General features: G+C 44.1%; 1 protein-coding gene across 2 annotated transcripts in view; it reads right to left on the reverse strand.

Annotated features, from left to right (window-relative positions):
* Positions 1 to 1,606: 1,606 nt before the first annotated feature.
* Positions 1,607 to 20,072, reverse strand: part of MYH9 (myosin heavy chain 9) — a 72,574-nt gene continuing 54,108 nt past the window's right edge. The window contains exons 18-40 of one of the 2 annotated variants that reach the window (XM_030478523.1): positions 18,924 to 19,084; positions 18,054 to 18,162; positions 16,883 to 17,014; positions 16,040 to 16,246; positions 15,392 to 15,529; positions 14,779 to 14,902; positions 13,739 to 13,910; positions 12,960 to 13,172; positions 12,374 to 12,518; positions 11,676 to 11,882; positions 10,612 to 10,716; positions 9,946 to 10,098; positions 9,345 to 9,593; positions 8,659 to 8,871; positions 7,689 to 7,901; positions 7,176 to 7,337; positions 6,353 to 6,481; positions 5,919 to 6,007; positions 5,593 to 5,716; positions 4,214 to 4,422; positions 3,716 to 3,824; positions 3,225 to 3,397; positions 1,607 to 3,117 (exon numbers count right to left, since the gene is read on the reverse strand). In XM_030478523.1, coding sequence (XP_030334383.1) covers positions 3,000 to 3,117; positions 3,225 to 3,397; positions 3,716 to 3,824; positions 4,214 to 4,422; positions 5,593 to 5,716; positions 5,919 to 6,007; positions 6,353 to 6,481; positions 7,176 to 7,337; positions 7,689 to 7,901; positions 8,659 to 8,871; positions 9,345 to 9,593; positions 9,946 to 10,098; positions 10,612 to 10,716; positions 11,676 to 11,882; positions 12,374 to 12,518; positions 12,960 to 13,172; positions 13,739 to 13,910; positions 14,779 to 14,902; positions 15,392 to 15,529; positions 16,040 to 16,246; positions 16,883 to 17,014; positions 18,054 to 18,162; positions 18,924 to 19,084 — 3,654 coding nt within the window. In that variant the 3' untranslated portion in view covers positions 1,607 to 2,999. The remainder of the gene's footprint in view (positions 3,118 to 3,224; positions 3,398 to 3,715; positions 3,825 to 4,213; positions 4,423 to 5,592; positions 5,717 to 5,918; positions 6,008 to 6,352; positions 6,482 to 7,175; positions 7,338 to 7,688; positions 7,902 to 8,658; positions 8,872 to 9,344; positions 9,594 to 9,945; positions 10,099 to 10,611; positions 10,717 to 11,675; positions 11,883 to 12,373; positions 12,519 to 12,959; positions 13,173 to 13,738; positions 13,911 to 14,778; positions 14,903 to 15,391; positions 15,530 to 16,039; positions 16,247 to 16,882; positions 17,015 to 18,053; positions 18,163 to 18,923; positions 19,085 to 20,072) is intronic. The other variant, XM_030478522.1, reaches the window with a different exon arrangement.

Raw genomic sequence — 20,072 nt, forward strand, 5'->3', positions numbered from 1 at the left:
GCTGTGACAGGGCTGTTGGCTCTGCCCCTCAGTTCTGCTGCTACAACAACCTACAAGGGCCACGCTGGACCCTGCATCAATTACTGGGGTTTTCTAGCCAAGTTGGTTGTATTGGATGATCTAGTTTATGGATCCTTTGTGCCAGCACATCGGTCTGGGGCAGGGACAGGAATGTTTGAAGTTAACTTTGGCACTGTCACTTCCATCTTCTGAAACTATATCAATGTGTGCCCTCTCATTCAGGCCCCTCCAATGCCTGCCAGGATCAGCCCCGAGGTTGGATGGTGCAGGCCACAAATAGGACTCCAGCATCAGCTTCCAGAACAAGTCTCTTGTAAGGCCCGTGGATCAGGTCCCAGTTCAATTTCTGTTCCACTCCTAATTGTTACAGCATTTGTGACCACTCACCTGCTCAGACCATCCTCAGAACCTCAGGAAAACCCGCGTGAGGCACTGAGCAGCTCTGGAGAGCCACAGAAGGGTGACCAACCTGGAGCCGTGAGAACTTGCTAGCTCAAGGTTGCACTCTGCAAAGTGGAAAATGTGTGAGAAGCCAATTTTGGCCTTTCCTCCTGGAAGCACAAAGAGGTGGAAAGTTGAAGTACTGTGCCAGTGGAAAAAAAGATGAATCTCTTTCCACCTTGCACAGGAGAGCAGCATCCAAGCAGAACCTGGCTCATGAGCAGCAACACAAAGGACACAAAAAGCAGCCTGAGCTTAAGAGGGTCAGCATGCCACCAGCACACTGGTGTTAGGGCAGTTCTGCTCTGCACCACAGCAGTGCCCGGCCAGCTGGTGTTATTGAAGATGATCCTATGACAGGAAAGCAGCTTTATCATCATCTAAAAGGCTGTTCACAGAGATAACCCTTCGTGTTTCTGCAGAACGCCATGGACTTGCTCATGCGACTACACATGAATCCTTGTGCCTCCTCCTCCTGCGCAGCCCAACCCACCTTTTATGTTGTAACTTCTACCAACACTTGAGCTTCTTAACAAGAAGACTTTTCCCCATCCCAACATTTGTTTAGACAGAAATCTCACCCTTTGGAGCTGGAGATGTCTGCTCCCCAAGGAGGAGCCAACTGTGAGCTGAGCCCTCCCTGCCCACCATTTGCCAGCCAAAGAGATGAGGGTAGTTACCAGGTGCTGGTGCCACAGGTCCACATCCCTCCTGTGTTGGCAGCCTCGGAGCTGAATTCTAGACACATCTGTCACCTCCTCCACTGACCCAAGCTTCCAGTGACTCCAGAGAGTGGAAATCAAAGAAAAGCAGAGTTTGTTTGCTCAGTTGTTAGTCCCCATTAGTCAGAAATACCACCTTCAGGCCCAGAACAGAACTAGCTCAGCTCACAACCTCGTGTTTGAGCAGGCAACTCCCTAAAAGCACACAAACAAGGTACATTATCACCCTCCAAACCCCCTGGTGCTGCCCCGCTGATAGCCCAGGGTACCTCGACACCCCATTTCAGCGCTGCCGACAGGACAGGCTGATGCTCTGATGCTGCATTAGAACTAGATGATCCTAAGGTCCTTTCCAACCCAAACCAGTGTGTGATTCTATGGCCTTATCTGCCCCGAGGGAGGGAACAGCAACACACACGGACTGCAGCACATAGATAATCTTTATTGGTAACATCAGTGGAGCACCAGTAAACCATTACTGACTGTAGTGGTGACACGCAGCTGAGGCACATGCTAAGGCACTTTTATTATATAAAAACAAAAAAAATCTAAAATTCTTCTTGTGACAGCAAGACACGAGGCTCTTGCATTGAGAGCACTTCAGGCATACAGTATGGAATTATTCTTACTTCGCTCATAAGTAGGTCTAAACGCAGCATATACAATATGGTTAAGAATACAGGTAAATCCAGCAACCAGTGTACAGTGTAGAAAAGTAAAGACTATCTATATATAACCATGGTCCCAAGAGAAAGGCAGTGATAAAGACCTTTATTTTTTTTTTCTTAATTACTTATTACAAGAGATACAAAGGCCTTACATATATCTGTGCAGATTAAAGGGTTTTTAATATACTCTTAGTCAACGGTGTACAATAACTAATCCCACCCCCTGGTTACAGAGCAGGTGCGAGAGGCTTGGACATGTCACTAAAAGAGGGATTTTCCTCCCCTCATCCCCACCCTCTGCCCACTACCCTATTAAATTCCCCCAGATTCTGTCTATTACCATTAAATATATTTGGTCCCCCAGAGATTCTCAGACAAGCCCAAGGACATCGTTCTGCTTCCCCAGCCTGTCATTAACTACTGGTCCACGCTACCCTCGATGGAACCGCTCAGAGGCAGAGACACTAACAGGACATCATTGCACTTCAGAGATCTGTCCAGACAGTAAAAATGAGAGGAAAAAAGAGAAAAAAAAGACAACTTTGGCAAGTCCTCCAAATAACTGGTCCCGAGAGGAGCTTCCCTCTTCACCCCTCCCTGGAAACGTGTGAAAGAAGAAAGGGCAAGTTGCCATGGCCAAAGCACACCGTTTTTCCTGAAACTGCTCCCAAACCACGTGGGTGGGCAGAACAAAAGAGGCAGAAGTCTGAGGTCACTGAACATGATTGCCGAAAGCAAACAAAGAGGGAGGGGAAAGAATACAGGAAGGAGCTTCCCTGCAGCTAGAATTGAAGACAAAAGGAGATTTACAGCAAAAATAATCTTTCCCTAATCCCACTCCCTCCAAACTGTGTACGGATTCACCAGCAGACATGGCACGGACAGTTCTACAGGCCTTTGTGGTGGCCAAACTGCTGGTCAGATTTCAGAGACCCAACTCTTTGGCATTAAATACAAGAGGATTAGGAAACTGGAAAGAGGAGGGAATGAGGAACACAGATACCTCAAGGCTCCTTATACACAGAGCTGGGCTTGCTTTGCAGATCCCCAGCCAATTTAGGAGGACAGGGTTTGCTGAAAGTCCAATGGAAGAGGGGAGGGTGGATGGGTCACCCCATCACGTGTAACCTGGGTCAAATGGGAAGACTTATTCAGTAGCTTTGGCATCACCAGCCTCTGCCTTGCCGTCCACTTCCTCATCGGAGCACTCTCCTGTACCCTTCCTGACAATTCGACGTGTCACGACAAACGGCAGGTCCCCGCGCCTAGGGAAGCACAGACAGCACATCAGCAAGGTGAGGTTCCACTGAGCTCACCACACAGGGCAGGCTCCGCAAAGCCACGCTGTTTGCAGTGAGCAGTTACAGCTCACCTGAGTTTGCTCTTCAGGGAGCTCACTTCTCTATTCATTGCATCAGCTGTTTCAGTGGCATCCTCCAGCTCACGCTGGAGCTTCCTACGGGATGCATTGGCTCGCTGGGCCTCCTCTTCTGCTTCCTCAAGCTGGCGTTTCAGCTGCTTCAAGCGCATGTTTGCCTTGTCCGCCTGGGCGTGTGTGGGGAAAGAAGAAATACAAATCAGTGTTTCCCCAGAGCTGCGGCACAGTAGCGAGAGCAGCAAAAAGCAGTTTCCAAAGCCCCCTCTTTCCTTTCTGAAAGGAGCTGCTTAAGACTTGACAGCTCCGAGCTTTTCCTTAAAAGTGTTTTCATCTGTGTCATCTTGTAATTACCACAGTGAGGAAAAAGAAGAGAAATCCATAGGAAAGTTAATGCTAGAGCCCTCTTAATGCAGATGATGCCTTGGCCATAGGAGGGGAATCCTCCCACCAAAGGACACACCAGTGCTGCAGGTAACTGTACACACCTGATCTTTGAACTGCTCAGCATTGCGCCTCTCATCATCCACCTGCAGCAAGATGTCTTTCAACTTCTTCTCGGCACGGCGCACTTGCTTGCTGGCAGCCTGGCGCTCCCTACACAGAAACACAGTGATACTCAGATATAAAACTCATCTCCCCTTGTCCCCAACGAGATGGCATGACTCCAGCAAGTTAGAAACAAGGAAGATGGTAAAAGTCCTCATAACTTAGAGGAAAAGGGGATGGGAGGCTGTGTTTCCCAGAAATAACAAAAAGGCACTGATGCCACACAGATGTGATGCTTTGTGAAGCTACAGAGGGGCAGCAAGTGTATCACCGGTGCAGTTTTAGGAGTGGTTAAATCTGGAAGAAGCTAGAAGTCTCTATAGTGAAAAACAAGGAAAGTTTGCCAAGATCTTACTTCTGTACTACCCAGTATACCTGGAATAAAGCCTTCACTCAGACAAATCAGAATTTAAAACAGAGTTTCTACTAGGACATACTTTGTCTCCATGTCCAACTGCTCTTCCAGCTGTGCTATCTTTGCTTCCAAGGCCGTGATGGAAGCCTTGTACTTGGACTTGACCGCACTCTCCATCTCCTGCAGTTTAAGCTTAAGCTCCTTGTTCTGGCGCTCCATCTGCTGGCGAGCGTTCTCATTCTTCTGTGCGTTGCTACGCTCAGCATTCAGGTCGGCGTTCATCTGATCGATCTGCAGAGAGAAGCAGCACTGAGCACATCGAGCGCTCCAGCCTGAAAGGCTGATTTACTTCCCAGACACATGCTGACATGCAAAGAAAAAGGACCCTCAGGGTGAGCTGAATACCTGGAATAACTACGATGGAGAGGGAGGTGGCTGTAGGCAGGGCACTTCTCCAAATATCTTAGTTTACCCAGATTTTCAAAGCAATTCCTTGAATAACAGGTTTATCAGCCTCCTCTTAGGGCTAAATTTGCCAATCACATGCAATGGTCTCAGTAGCAAAGGCCATGGTTTGGCACTTAACACAGCAATTATCAGTTGTAGTGAATTACAAATATCCTGAGGCAAGTAGATCCAATACATGTGCTTTACTAGTTTATCATTTATTTGCTGTCTGTCTACTCCCACTACAAAGCAGCAGCTTAAAAATACTGACTTTCAAAGGGGAAAGGGCAAGAACTCAGTCCACTTCCAAGCCAGGGAGGGTTCTGGCTGGCAGTCAACCAACTAGAGAACTATGCTCTCATCCACCAGAGCGAACAAGCCGTTTGGGAAACCATCAGCCTAGCTCCTTGGCTCTGGAACGCTGAGAAAACAACAAGCTCAACTCTCAAAGTTGGGCAGACAAAATATGGCAGAGAACAGGCAGATTATGATCATGGTTTCTATAGCAGCCTAACAAATTCCATATGGTTAGTCCATCAGAAGCAGCATAGAACTGGCAGAAAAGTCATCTCCCAAGCACATTGTGGCATTGTTCAGCGTGCCAAGTTGGAGCAGCAGAATGTTACAGATCATCTTGCTCTTAATCCCTTAATACAGAAAAAGGGACTAGGAGGTTTGGGGTATTTTTGTGGGGGTTGTTTTGGGGGTTTTTGGTTGGTTAATGGGGTTTTGTTGGTGGTGGTTTTGCTTAGGGTTGTTTTTAAATAAACTTGAGAGATATTGTTCCAGCTACCCAGTGATTTAAGTGTTCAAAACAAGTGAACTAACATCAGCTCTGACTGCCCCCCCTATCTTCTGTACTGTTGGTATTCAGGTGTTTCATCTTGCTCACATCCAGGGACTTCTGTAGGCCTGTACTGTACACAGAGCGGCAGCTGGCATTACTCAGAGTGCAGTGTGACAATTTACACAGACTAGAGAATCCCTATTGGCACACACAGCCTGGATAGGTACCTGAAGATTTGCCTTCTTGAGCCGGTCATTGATTATCTCTGTGTTGCCCTGTTCTTCTTCCAACTCCTCCTCCAGCTGAGCTATCCGGGCTTCCAAGCGCCTCTTTTCCTCCATGGCCAGTGCTCTATAGGACACAGAATCATTAAAGCAGTGTTAGTGGCATTAATGCCTTGGAGAAAATCACCATTTCTCATTTCTTTAAATAAGCTCAGTCTTTTGAGAGCAGAGGGGATACAGTGCATGCTGCAGACTATATAAAAATAGCAGCCTGCAAAGTATTCTCCCAAACCAGCTCCTCCACCCTTAAAACAGGGAACATTACTCACCCTTTACCACTGTTGTTGGCAATCTCATCAGCCAGCTCATCCCTTTCTTGCTGGGCCTGGCGCTTGGCACGCTCAGCAGCTGCAAGCTCCTGGAATGAAAACGAGACGGTCAGTGATCCAATGGGAAGCTACCAATTAATGCAGCATAGGAAAAAGTAGTTATTGGTAATGGGTGGTATGGTCTCTAGCTAGATCCAGACTTAATTATAAGACATGGTCCGCTCCACACCCACCCCACAGCTTCCTTTGTTTTGCACACTCCTATCACAGCTGTCACGAGAGGGCCAAATTCTGCATTTTGAAGCAGACCTCATATTTGAGCAGAGCAAAAAGCACAGAAGAAAGGAAATAACCACTCAAGCTTAGACTGCTACGCTTAGTTCTTGGCCAAAGAAAACGAACAAACCCTTGACTTGCATGCATTATTCCATTACCTCCTGCAATTGGATCATCTCTGCCTCCATGCTCTTCAACTTCTTCTCATTTTCTTTGGCCTGGGCCAAGATCTCTTCTCTGGAAGTACGTGTGTCCTCCAGTTCCCGCATGTAATCCTTCATTTGTGCCTGAAAAAGGGAGAGCAAAAAAGGACGAATTTCAGGGCATCCACATTAACAAAATGGGTTTGTTTGTCTTACGGGAAACACGGAAGGAAAACGGAAACAGGGATTCATTAATCTTCAGCTACCAAGAGGTTGCTGTAAAAACAAAAGGAATGATCCTTTTCCCATTTCACAAGTAACAAGGAGAAGTAGTAATGGAAGCAAACAACTGCTTAAATTGCAAGGGAAAAAAATATAATTGTCAGATATAGAGAGAGGGAAAGGGAGGGTACGGGAAGCTTTCTAGTGAAGCAATAGAATGGATGGTCTAGGGCAGATGTGTAATTTTTCCTAAGAACAGATCAGACAAATGTCTGCAGGAATTACAAAAGCATAAAAGAGAACTGTGGTGGGGCAGGAAAAGGTCTAAGTGATATTTAGGTCCCTCTAGCTTTGCAGCTCCATAATCCTTTCCAAAAACACTGACACGAGGCAAGCACTAGAGTGGACTTTCCCAATAGCTTGTCTCCCAGGGAATTAAACAGGCAGATCAGGGTTAGAAGGATATTTGAAACGCCAATAAATCTTTCACTGTAAATTGCTACAAGGTTCTGCTGCTCTGTGCCACTGATGCATGGTTCTCATGAGTGAAATCTTGTATCCCATTTCCCTGGCTAAGTGTTCTACGCTGACAGCTAAGACAGTTGCAGCATCTCACCTGCAGTTTGCGGAGCTGCTTGATGGCTTCTTCACGATTCTTGTTAGCAGTGTCTATATGGCTTTCCAAATCCTTCAGGTCCATCTCTAGCTTCTTCCTGGCAGCCACAGCAATGGAGCGCTGTTTCCGTTCATCTTCCAATTCCACCTCCATCTCCCGCACCTGCAGAAAGAAATACAGGCATCAGCATTTCAGCTCCTTGATTTCCCAACAGCCACTTTTCATATCCCCCTTTCAAACTGTACATAAGTGCAAGCATGGGACTCATTTTCATTCTTCCTGGCAGGGGGATGGGGCTCACATTCCTCACTAATAAAGCCACACGGGTTCCTTTGATAGACAAAGGCTGTTTGAACAATCATGCACGCAAGGGGTGAAGTGTCTCACAGCTCTGCAGTGCTGCCTGGACAGTTACCATTAACAAGAATCTGATGTTTGACACTGTCTCACCATCTTTGGTCACAAGTGTCTTTGCGTATGGAACACTTTCAGGATTTACAGAGCAATTCTTACTTGTCTAATCAGCTGTTTCTTCTTCTCTTCATTCTGTTCATCACGTCCCTGGAGGTCCCGGTCAAACTGTGCCTTCATGGCCTGTTGGTTCACTTCTAGCCGCAGTTTGGCATCCTCTGTGGCCTGCAGTTCATCTTCCAGCTCTTCCAGCTGTGTCTTCATCTCCTCCACCTGCTGCTCCAGGGCTCGCTTTGCCTTCTCCAGCTCATGGACCTACAGCACAGTATCACACATGAGGTTTCCTCAAAGAGTCAGACAATTTCACCTATCCTAAGAGCAAAAAAGGCTAAGAACAGCCATTCAGGTAAGACAGGATATAGGTACGCTGCATCTGTCCCCTGTAGTAGGGCAAAGATACCCATCAAAGCCATCTGCTTGCCTACCTGCAAGCTGCCAGTCTGAACCACAATTACCTATTAGTTCTGGTCATGTATGTGTGGTGGGGAGAAAAAGAAAAGCATTTGTTAGCCCAGTCCTGACCTACTGCAGACTTACATCTACTGCAGTCTCCTACTGCTGGAGACTTCTGGTTCTGACAGAATTCAAGAAAATACCTTTTAGCCTCTGATTCTTGTGTTTGTTTGTTTGTTTTCCTTCCTGCTTATCAGAACATTTTTTTTGTTTCGAAATACTGGGTTTACTGTCTTCCATTACCTGGCTAATCTCTGTATTTTACATATCAGACTCTTATCATATCTTCATCTCTGCCACAACAATTAATTAACAGCTGTTAATTTTCAGTTTCCCACTACCTCAGTTTTCCACTACTTTGGGTCATTTCCAGGTTCTCGCAATCCATCTTTCACACTTACTAATGCAATACAAACATAGCATTCACAAACTCACAATATGTCCAGTATTCTCTACTACATTCATCTGTGTTAACACTAACATAAGCTTTTTGCAGTACTAAACCAACAGTATCACCTGTGTGATATTTCCTGGCCAGACATTTTAACTTCATACTTACACTTTTCCCAACATCATCCTTTGAACTCATCAGGTCTTCCATCTCTACACGGAACTGCTTATTGATTCTTTCCAGCTCAGCTTTCTGCTCTATGGCCTCTTCCAGGGCTCTGGCCAGGGAGAGGGCCTTAGTCTCCTTCTCACGGGCTTCTGCCTCAGCACGGTCCCGTTCTTCTGCATACTTGGCAGAGATGCTCTTCTCCTCTGCCAATAGCTACAAGAGCACAGTATCAGTATTCTGAGAAATTACTGACAATTTTCTAACAAGGTAAACATGCATCTTTTTGTTAGTGTCTTAACAGTGCTCTGCCACAGAAAGTAGGAACCAGCTTCCAAGAATGAAGCATGCCATCCCACCTTTTGTAACTGTGCTGAACCCAAATGAACAAACTTCTGATTCCCTAGGCCTCGAACCTGTTATTTCCAATTTCCTTTCAATGATCTGCAAACAATGCTTTAAACTTGATCTTGGTCTTGATATAAATGTTATGCCTTTAGGAAAAAAAGCATCACTAAGCTTCCTATGCATGCAACAGAATTAATTTACTTCTATGAAAGTTTATTTCTCTGCTCTATATGCTATGCCTGAGTTTAGAAATAAATACACATTCTCCAAGCAGCATTGCTAGGTATTCTTAAAGCAGAGCTGTCAATAAGATGCACCTACTGAAGCGACTGAAGTTATACCTGATCAAACTTCTTCTGCTTCTTCTCTAGGTTGGAAACGATCTGCCGCTGATGATCCAGGTCCACAGCGAGGTCATCCAGCTCTTGCTGCAGGCGGGTCTTTGTTTTTTCCAGCTTGTCATACGCAGCTGTCTTCTCCTCATAACGCTGGCTCAAGCCCTCCAAGTCCTTCTGAAGCTTCTTCCTGGCTTCCTCTGCTGACTCAAGGCAGCCCAGACCATCATCCATCTTCTTCTTTGCATCTATTGCCTAAAAGCCAGAAAGGATTGCACGTGAAGCCACACCACAGACAACACTGTATGTAGTTTACTGGCACCAGAAGTTGAGCCTGCTCAATTCTGAAGGTCCTACTCCTCCCTCAAATAATACATGACTGAATTCCTAAAGGAATTCCTGGATACAAATCTACAAGCAGTTCATATGATTATCATCAGAGACCTCTTCATTTCCTCTCTTGCCCAAATCAGAAGGATCACCTTTTCCCAGGAAAGGTTCTGTTACTTAAAGTTGATTCTCCATTTAGATTTTACTTCCCTAAAGACAGACTTGCACCTATGCTTTCTCTTAAAAGTAACTGGTTTATGGGATGCAGGCTCTGTACCTGTTGCTGAAGCACAGTGATCTGTTTCTCCAGGTTTCTCTTTGCTTCCTCTTCTTCTTCCAGTTGCTCTTTGAAACTGTTCTTCTCATCCTCCATTTGCTTCAGCTTAGTGCTGAGGCTCAGTTTTAGGCGAGTCTCCTCTTGCAGCAGCTCCTATAAAGCAAACACCCCAGTGGATTTAGCACCGCTCCTTGGCCTTAAAGGCTCAGAATACTCATCCACTCTCTCCAGTACTTTTGAAGTTAAGTATGCAACTTATTTCACAGATAGCACAACCTAACAGAGAATTTAAATAATTGTCTTCCAGTGATTCCATGCAGAAACAAAATATTCAGAAGGGTCCTACTCTCTCGTACACTCTAATGATTATAGTATATTACTTCACCTCGCAAGCCACCCACAGTCCTTTCTTTCAAGCACACAAAGCGTTCAAACCCTTCCCAACAGTAGCATGACTGTATTCTGCTACATGACTTTCTCATATTCAGGTATCAAAGAAACGGACAACAGGCTAAAGTGATTTAGCATGGTTAAAACCAACCTTAGTAGGTTTGTAAGACAGTGGTCATTTACCTACTTCGGGCACCAACATCATCTTACTTTCAGGATTTGTAACAGACACTTGGCTGTACCACACAGAGATGCCTTGGTTTCCAAAGCTCTCACCTGTGTATCCTGAAGTTGTGATTCCAAAGCAGAGAAGTCCTTTGCTAATTTGGCTGATTTGCTGTCAGACTGGTTCAAGAGACCTGTGACATTGTCCAACTCGACCTGAAGGAGAGATCAGAGTATCAGTTAGTGAATACGTCTGCAAAAACAAAGCCAGGAACAAGTGAGCAGCTACAGGACCCAGAATTGAAAACTCAGGCACCTCATAACAGTAAGGCATGCATATAATCTCTCAGGGAAATGAACGCATCATTTCCAAACTCCCAGGGCTGAAGTATGAGAAGCTGAAATGAGATTTTTATGTGGGATCCCCTCTGTTGCGAAAGCCTTCTGGTTCTGGTTGGTTTGGGTTTTTTAAGGCCTATATGAGATTTTAGACAGCCTGGCAGGAATTCTAAAAGCTTTTATTAAACTAACTCTCTTCTATTTTATACTATCTGCTTCAGGACTATATCTAGAGTCTCAAAATTACATTTGCACATTCTAAAAGATAGCACACACACCGGCAACGCTCAACTTTTAATGACAACCCTCCAAAAACGAAAAGGCAGAAGACAATGCTCCGTGTGACTCAAAGCAATTTGTTGTTCGCTTGAAGAAAGGAGGAGAAACCCTAAATTTCCACATCACCCTTTAGCCACACCTCATCACCATCAACTGCGTTACAAAGCTTCAAGAAGCTGTCTTCCAAATGAGTTACACAATTGCCTGCCTGTTTATGCCACCCTAGGTCCACAAGCAGCCGAATGTTTGCACAGCTGTACTGTACGAACCGCTGCATGCTGAAGGGGAGCAGACATGCTGACACTTTACGGCTTACAAAACTCAAATGGCAACTAGTTACTTCAGCTTCTCAGGGCTGGTAAGGAACATCAATTCAAAAGTCCTGCCCTGGCAATAAGTTCAGTAGCTTGCATAGCACTTTGGAAGCAAACTATGGATTTGCTTTTTTGTAGGAACTTTATCCTCAGGAGGAAACAAGATTTTTGAACTAGCTACGGGGATGTTTTCACTCTAGCCCTGGGCTCAATCAGAAGCTAAGGAAAACCCATGCCACTCACCTGCAATTTGTTAACCCTCTCCACCAGTTCAGTCTTCACTCTTTCACCTTCTGTGAATTTCACCTGCAGCTCTTGGAACTGAGCATCTACTTTTTTCCGCTTGTGCTCAGCATCCCCTTTGCCCTGCAGAAGGGCCTTCACCTCATTGGCCAGTTCAGTCCTCTCGCTTTCCAGGGCCTGTTTTGCTTTTTCAAGATTTGCTTTCACCTGAAGAGGTAAAAAAACCACAGTGAAACCCCTCAGACTTTAGACATGGCAGGATCCTTCCACCAAGTACCTTTCCCCCGCAACAAGCAAGCTAATGTTGCATGTTTAGCAGCTAAGTTGTACACTGCTTACTCAGAAAAAACAGTTCGAGCAGCCTGTCTCTGATAAGCAGGAGACAATCTAACAAGCAGAGAAGATAACACAGGAGATACTCTTGCACCATCAGATTCCAAATTAAAGGTTGTACAAGTCAACAAGCGCACGCTGTGAAAAGAACGTCTTGGCTATGCAGTATAACGTGCCTGATGGGAACAAAGAATGAATGCAACTATTCAAAACAGCTTCATAGTGAAAAATGATCTACCAAGGGAAGAAGAGCACATGTATCAGATGCCTAGTATCACAAACACTTCATGTTCTTCTGCAGCTTTAAGACATGGTCATAGAGCAGCTGTCCTTTAGGGAGACTCACTGCTTTGGGTTCCACATACCCGTCTGGTTTGTTCTAACTGCTCTGCCAGCTCTTCAACAGCTTGTGAATGTTTCTGCCTCATCTCTTGGATTTGAGCCTCATGTGTCTTTGCCTCATCTTCAAGGGTCTTCTTCAAAACCGTTACTTCTTGTTCTCTCTTTGACCTACAAAATTCACAGATTCCATTTGTGAGAGAACCAAACAGATGTGTATATCCACCAAAAGCATGTCTAATACAGAAAAATGCCAACATCTGTTTAGCCCTACAAGCTACAAAGACACTTTTCAAATTGGAGCTTAGCACTGCACTGCTCTTAAGCAGAAGCTGGCAGCATTACTTTCAGCCTAAGTAGTAATAGCCTGAAAGAATGAAAGTTTCAGGGCTATCGCTAACACTGTGGTTAGGGAGCAAATTAACATTCTTACATCAGGTGAGGTAAATGCAGTCTTGAGTACAGTTTGCACACTACCTCCTTCTATAGCCACTGAGCCTGCTAACCAGACTACTCCAATAAAGGCAAAGACTTGCTTTGGTAAGAGACTGGATGATCCAGCATTTATTAAAAAAGTAAAAAATAAAGACAACAGCTACATCTTGGAGTTACCTGAGCTCTTGCTGAGCAGCTGTAGAATCTAGCGTGTCTTCTAGCTCTGTTTTCAATGCTTCCAGCTCTTCTCCCAGATCCCGCTTCTGTTTTTCAGCTTTATTCCTGAATGCTCTCTCTGACTCCAGATCTTCCTGCAGCTCAGTGATCTGGGATTCAAGTTCCCTGATCTTTTTCAGGGCCATGTTCTTCTGAGCCGCCTCTTCTTCCACCCTGTGTTCAACATAGGGTTCTGGTCAGAGCCAGATTTAAACTGTACGTAGATTAGAGTCACCTGTCCTACCAAGAATAATCAATAAAAAAAGCTGCCACGGGCCACCTCTACAGTATTACATTCAAACTTTGATCCATGTATCACTACAGATTCTAAGTTCTATTTCCCAATACCTGAGAGAGCACAATTACTTACCTTAAAGAAGGGGACACAGAGAGACTAACAACAGAAGAAAGCAGAAGAGAAAGCACCGTTTTACATTGGAAACCGGACACTTTACTGAATATAGCAACTACCAGTGAGACAGTCTGTTGCCACTACTTTTTAACGCCCTCTGAAATCTTACAGCTCCAATGAAACATTGAATTCATAGCCTTGCTCTGTACAGAGAACGTGGCAGTGAGCAGCAGCCAAAGAACTCTGATGCTGAGAACATGGATCCTAACAATCCACAGGCTGAAATACAACCACCACACGTTCCGTTTAGTCCCTATTCCAAAGGGAGACAAGACAAGAAATACTTCCCAACATGGTGGTCCCTGAACCCTGCAGGTCAGGTTCTCACCTAGCTAAGGCTGCCTGCAGCTCCTCTTCCTTCTTGGCCAGCTGCATTTTGAGTTCTGCAATCTGAGCCTGCAGCTCAGCAATCTGGTCATGCAGATCACTGGAGTCCCCTTCAAGCTTTCGACGAGTCTTTTCCAATTCTTGCCTCTGCTTTTCTTCACGTCGCAGACGTTCTGAGGAAGATGGGGACACATTAAGTTACACGGACAATACATACTCAAAGAACGTTGTATGAGCAGAGAAAATAAAGCTATTTAAGCAACAGTTTCTTTCCTAATAATACAACTGCCCCAACTGCAGCCAGAGTGCATTATTCTGTCAGGACCTACACATGCAACTGCCCCCATATTTTGCCCTCAAAACATATCAGCATGATTTCCCTTCCCCTCATCTTACAGCCAAACCCTCTTCCCCCCTTTCTCTATACTAAACAATGCCAGCACAATGCCAGTCTCTCCCAACACCCACACCACACAGGCATAAGCACTCATTAAGTGACACTGAACACAAGGTCTGCTCTCCCTTTACAGAAACTAAACAGGCTGGCTCCTGCTGCGTTAACCTGGGCAGTCTCCAGATGAAGTACCTCTAGCTTCAACTCTGAAGAACTTGTGCAAACTGGGTATCAGAAACAGCACTAACCCTGACAGATTGATGCTGCTGCTGGAAGTAGAAAAGTGGTTACACTTCCACAGCAGGAAAAGAAAGAGAACCAGCCTCTCTTCTCCATTGGCCTGCTGCTTTAGAGAGGATTTTTATTTAGATCAAGGGCTCAGCTGACAAGGCACATAACCTTCAGCCATTCACTGAACGGCTCTACCAAACCAATCAATACCATACATACTACAGAGCAACTTTTAACCCCTCAGAAACTGGGGAGGACTAAAACTCTAGAAATCAAAATCAAGTTCAACAAATTTTAACAAGAAACCACCTAAAGCTAAGAAGTAAACAGGCAAGTCCTTTGCAGAATCTGCCTTAAAAACCCACCCAAACAAAAAACATCCCCCCCCAAAAAACCCTAAACAAAACCAAAGCCACCTTCAAGGTCTGTGATCATGGCCTCATGCTTATTCTTGAGCTTGGCTAAACTCTTAGATTTCTCCTCTTCCTCTGTCAGGTTCGTTGTAAATTCAGACATCCTGTCTTCCAACAGTTTCTTTTCCTGCAGAATTGAGAAGGCAGTGTCAAAGCACTTGCTGGAATTAGAGGACATTTTTCCAGAATTGACTGTGCTTAAAGATGTCAATGTCATGAGTGCCTGCTACTGCTGTAAGGAACTTGGAACAAAAGAAATCCTTTCAGGATTACAAATAGTATTTAAATAAATGGCTACTTAAAGATTGTATTTGATAGCCTTTTCAAATCTGAAAGGGAAGTCCGTTTATGTAATAACTTCATACTGTTTGGCATAACAACGTATCAGAAAACGTTTGCTCATGGACCATTATTTAGTCAAGGCTATTTAAATATCATACAGTACTGACTTGTAAAGAATACAGGCAGGCAGCTAATTTCAGGTCAGAGTTGTCAGGCAAGATTGAACTAATTTGAAAGTTCCCCCACAACATGGGAAAGGTCAGCCTTTGGTGGATGGCTCCACGGGAAACACCCGTGCGTCTTCAGCCTGTGTAAGAGGCTGCAGGAATCTTACCTTAGCCAATTTGACATTATGATCTTCCAGAACCATCACATCTTCTTCCAGTTTCTTCAATTTGGCCTCTGTGGTCACTTTTTCTAGCTGCAACTTCTGCCTTGCACTTTCCTCTTCTTCAAGCTGTTCCTCTAGTTCCTTCACAACACCCACAGAAAAGCAAGGCATCTGTCAGTGCTGCTCACCAGCCAGTATAACAGCACAGCAGCAATACTAGAACTTTGAAGGTTTCTCGACCCTTCCTCAAGGTATTATTAGTACTTTCCAGAAGTAACATCTGTCGTGACTTGATGCAACATACTGCATCCTAGCAAACTTTTCTAGCAGAACAACAATATTTTGCAAAGAAGAACGCACCATTCTAAACCACCTTGTTTAAGCTTACTTGTCTAATTATTTGACAAGCGGCCACCAGCTTCATCTTCAAGAATGGAACAGCTCATTCCAATGAGCTGCAGTACAGCCTGACTGAACGCCTCAGGCTCAGCACCAGAATCACTACATTCTATATCTATTTCCACAGATAGATTTTTCTATGCTTTACTTTTTGTTCTCTCTCTCCTGTTTCCCTCCAAGCTGAGTCAACAGAACAGCTCTGACCTTTACTAGACTCTTTACTGACAAGTGTCAGCATTCCTAAGGCATTACCTGGATATTCTGTTGCATTTTCTTTTTTTCAGCCTGCAGATGTTGACACCGTTCTTCCTCTTCCTCCACTCTTGCTTCCAGGTCATGACATATCTCCTCCAGTTCTTGTTTCTTGGCTGTCAGGCGGGCTCTTATCTCCTCAGCTTCGGCACAGAGTTCAGTTTCTGCTTGCAACTGTTCCTGCAGCTGCATCTTCTCTGCCATTAGCTACATCAGACACAAAGCCAGAAATAAGACAAGCTCCAATTTACCAAAGCACTTAGCAATCTGTGTTATGTGCTCCTGCGTTCCACAGTTGGTCTTAATCATTGCAGCAGTCTCCTGCTGCTAATCAAAAACTAAATAGCAAAACACAGCTTTTAAGTGTTTGTTCTCCTTCACAAACCATGCACTGCAACCATGTATTACATTAGCCTTAATAAATTTCTCAAGACCATAACTATTTGAGAAAAGGAGATTGTCTAGTCTTCCCCTGCAAAAGTAACACAATTAATTACCAGCCCTACAGAAAAACAATCCTGCTGCCACCTTCTGTGTTCCAAACAAAAAGGATTCCATTAACGGTGAGATTGAATTCAACCAGCTTGCTATAATACCCAGCCAAAGGAGACTTCACACAATGGCCACAGAAGAGCAGATAATGGTCACTGTACAAAATGACCTGCTAGAGGAACTGAGCTGGGAAGAAGGGCAAAGGAAGTTGAACAAGATGGCAGCCAAGTCACACATTTCAACAAGCAGGAATCCTGCAGCTTGTCCATCAGACCAATAAAGCAAGAGGTGCTCTCAAGCAGTTGGCCAGGTAGAGAGAATGACTTTTACACATGAGATTTGCAAACTCACCTGGGCCTGGAAGGTCTCCATCTCACTCAGTCTATTTTCTGCAGCCAGCTGCTTCTCCTTGACCTTTATTAGTTCTTCTTCCTTGGCCATCATCTCCTCTTCCTGTCTGCTTACTTGCAGAAGGGGCTTCACCTGAAAGGGAAACCAAAGGAATGAGACATGTACAAGGAACAAGAAAAACATGAAGAAACACTCTTGTACTTGATAAGCACCAAATAAAACAAGTTATGTAAAAAGTGTCATATATTCTGCCAACAACACACTTTCTGCCTGCCCAACTTTTCCTCCAGGATGGGATGCATCAGGAAAGGGATAGGCAAATTCCAGCCCCTCAGGAGCTAAGCAGTAATTGCAGGAGAATAAAAAAGTTGCCATAGAGTGGGGAAATTCACAGGTACGTCAATGTCACCTATCTAGACTTCTCTAAGGCCTTTGATACAGTCCTCCACAACATCCTTCTCTCTAAATCGGAGAGATATGGATTTAATGGATGGACTGTTCAGTGGATGAGGAATTGGCTGGATGGTTGCATCCAGAGGGCAGTGGTCAACAAATCAATGTCCAGATAGAAATGGGTGCAAGTGGTGTTCCCTTAGAAGTCATTTCATAGGAAATAGAAGAAAAGTTTAAACTCTGCTCTCAACTCTCACTTAGCTGCAAAGTCTTATGGCTAAAAAGCAAGAAATCCCATACATTTAGAAAAGAGACCATGTCTTCATGTATTCATTGTCTTTATAAAGGTAAATCATATATAAGTCTAACAGCAAGATCAGACCTCAGTGCTTTTATTTTGCTCTTACGACAGAGAAACAGATGGCAAGCCATCCCTGTATTATCAGGTTTTGTCTAGCTAAATTGACTAGCCATGTAGAAAGTGACTTTTTGAAGTGCTAAACCACCAAAGCAAGTGATCCTCTTACTCTTTTTAGGCATAAAGCATCAAAAGGTGACTTCTGCTTTTCCTCAGTGTTATTTGGATATAGCCTTGCACTTGGTTTATGCAGGCATACTGCAGAGATATAAAATATGCTACGATATTCTCTGCCTAAATGAATTAAGGTGTAGTTGCAAGCCAGCCCAACTGTAGAAAAGTGTTTTCTGGTGCTCTGGTTCAACCCGAGAAGCTGAAATTGAAACCAAACTCTCAAAATCGCAAAGGGAAAAATATTACCTTGGTGAATAACCTCCACCATTGCCAGTTCCGCAGCTTCAAATAGGCAGCACAGTTTCTCTGAAGCACTTTCATGGCTGTCAATTGCTGCTGGCGCTTGGCAAAGGCTCTGCAAAGTAAGTGGAGGTCAGACAAAGGAACCCATAGCAGCACGCAACATTCTCCACCAAGCCCTTTCTTAGATGCCTCTACATTTTTACTTTAGAAGGCTCCCTCCTACAAAAAAGGAGCAAAATCTCCAGTGAACTTCCTCTATCAACTTTTTTCTGCTCTATTAAGAGTGGTTATCCTTTCCTTTATCCAATTTCCTCTTTAATAAAGTTTTTCCCCAATGTCTAATCTGAAAAGCCTCACTATTTTCACTTCAAAAAAGGGAGATTTGAAACAGAGGTGCATTCTGCCAATCTGACAGATACTATTTTTGCTTTTAGAACCATACCATTTGCAGTCCTACCTAATATCTTAAGAGAAATCCTACACCTCCTGGATCAGTAATGTACTAAGACCTTTTAATTTTCACATTTGCAGTTTGCAGCACTTCTGTCAAAACCTTTGCCTGCTGTATAGTATTCCTGTAGAAAGGAATAGACTTTACTGTGCTGGTAGTATGGGGGATAGCAGCACATGGAGTTTCCTGCAGGTGCCAGAAGTCCAGCATTGGAGAGATCAGAAAGCCCTAAAACACCATCATCTCTTATACACAAGAAATAAATCATGGCTTTTCTGACAAATAAAAATATAATTTCTAGACAGATTCTTTTGAAGAAAAACTTGTACCTGAGTGGGAGAAATATATACGTTTATATGTGTACTTTATGTACATATGTTTATATACATTTATGTATGTTCTTTACAAAATATGGTCCTTACTTTCTGGCCAAGTAGCCTCGGCAGCATGCTTGGAAGCCAATAATGACATCTGTGATCTTCAGGTCTCTCTCTTCTTCAAGATGAGCAAGGACTCCAGCTCTGAAGAACACTTTACTCTGTCCAATTCGGTAGAGGTTGGAATCCAGCTCCAATGCTTTGATCTAAAGTTACAGAGAGAAGAATTCATGTCCTGCAAAGACTGCTTCATACGAAACATGACAAAACATATTTGTGTCTCATGGCTTTAAGATACCCCTTCCCTACAATGAACACCCAGGCCAACCAAAGTTAGTAGTTTCCAATACAGTTCTGTCCCAGTTAGAGGAGTTGGAGCTCAGCCAAGCACAGCATGAAATGGAGATAGCCAGAGAGAAAATATGATAGAAAGCATTGTTTAATATAACACCACATCGAGTACCCAGAACTATAAGGATGCTGTGAGAAACATATGCCTAGTCCCAAGAGCCCTCTTCCTTTCCGAAAGGAAACACGTAAGTTGATCCTTCCTATTTATTTCTTCCCACTCCTAATCTGTATCAGAAAAAGGCACTCCAACTGACTTCCTCATGCTTTAAAGTATTTGCTGTCAACACTTACACTAGTTAAGGGGAATAAGGTATACCCCTTTAAGACAGAGAAAAGGCAAGCCCTTACAGCCAAATTCAATTCAATCTCCCCTAGTCTTCAAGCTACAGAGCCAAAGCTTTCCCTCTGAAGCAGGCAATTCTGAATAAATTAATTGGAACCTTCACCGAAAGCATTTGTCATCAGCAGACCATTACAAAAAGTTTGCTGAAGCTCATACTTTAACCATATGCTAAAGATAACATTAATGCTTCTATGCATTTTGAATACTGCTGGCAACTTTAATGCTTCTATGCATTTTGAATACTGCTGGCAACTCAAAAGTGTATGCATCTGTGGAAACAGAAAGATTCTCTTTGCCTAGGACTATTGAACTCCATGCTAGTCAAAAGCCTCTATTTGTGAAGCCAAGAGAAAGCTTTTTGCACCCTCCCTCTCTCAGGCCAAACATTTAGCTTTGGAATTTTGGTCTGCAAGTACAAGATGTATTTTTAACATGCACAGCTCTGATTTCCAAACCATGCCCACAAAATTTATTCTATTCAAGTAGAGTTTCTGGGGTGT

The sequence above is a fragment of the Strigops habroptila genome, chromosome 3 (genome assembly GCF_004027225.2).
Source record: "Strigops habroptila isolate Jane chromosome 3, bStrHab1.2.pri, whole genome shotgun sequence".
Lineage (NCBI taxonomy): Eukaryota > Metazoa > Chordata > Aves > Psittaciformes > Psittacidae > Strigops > Strigops habroptila.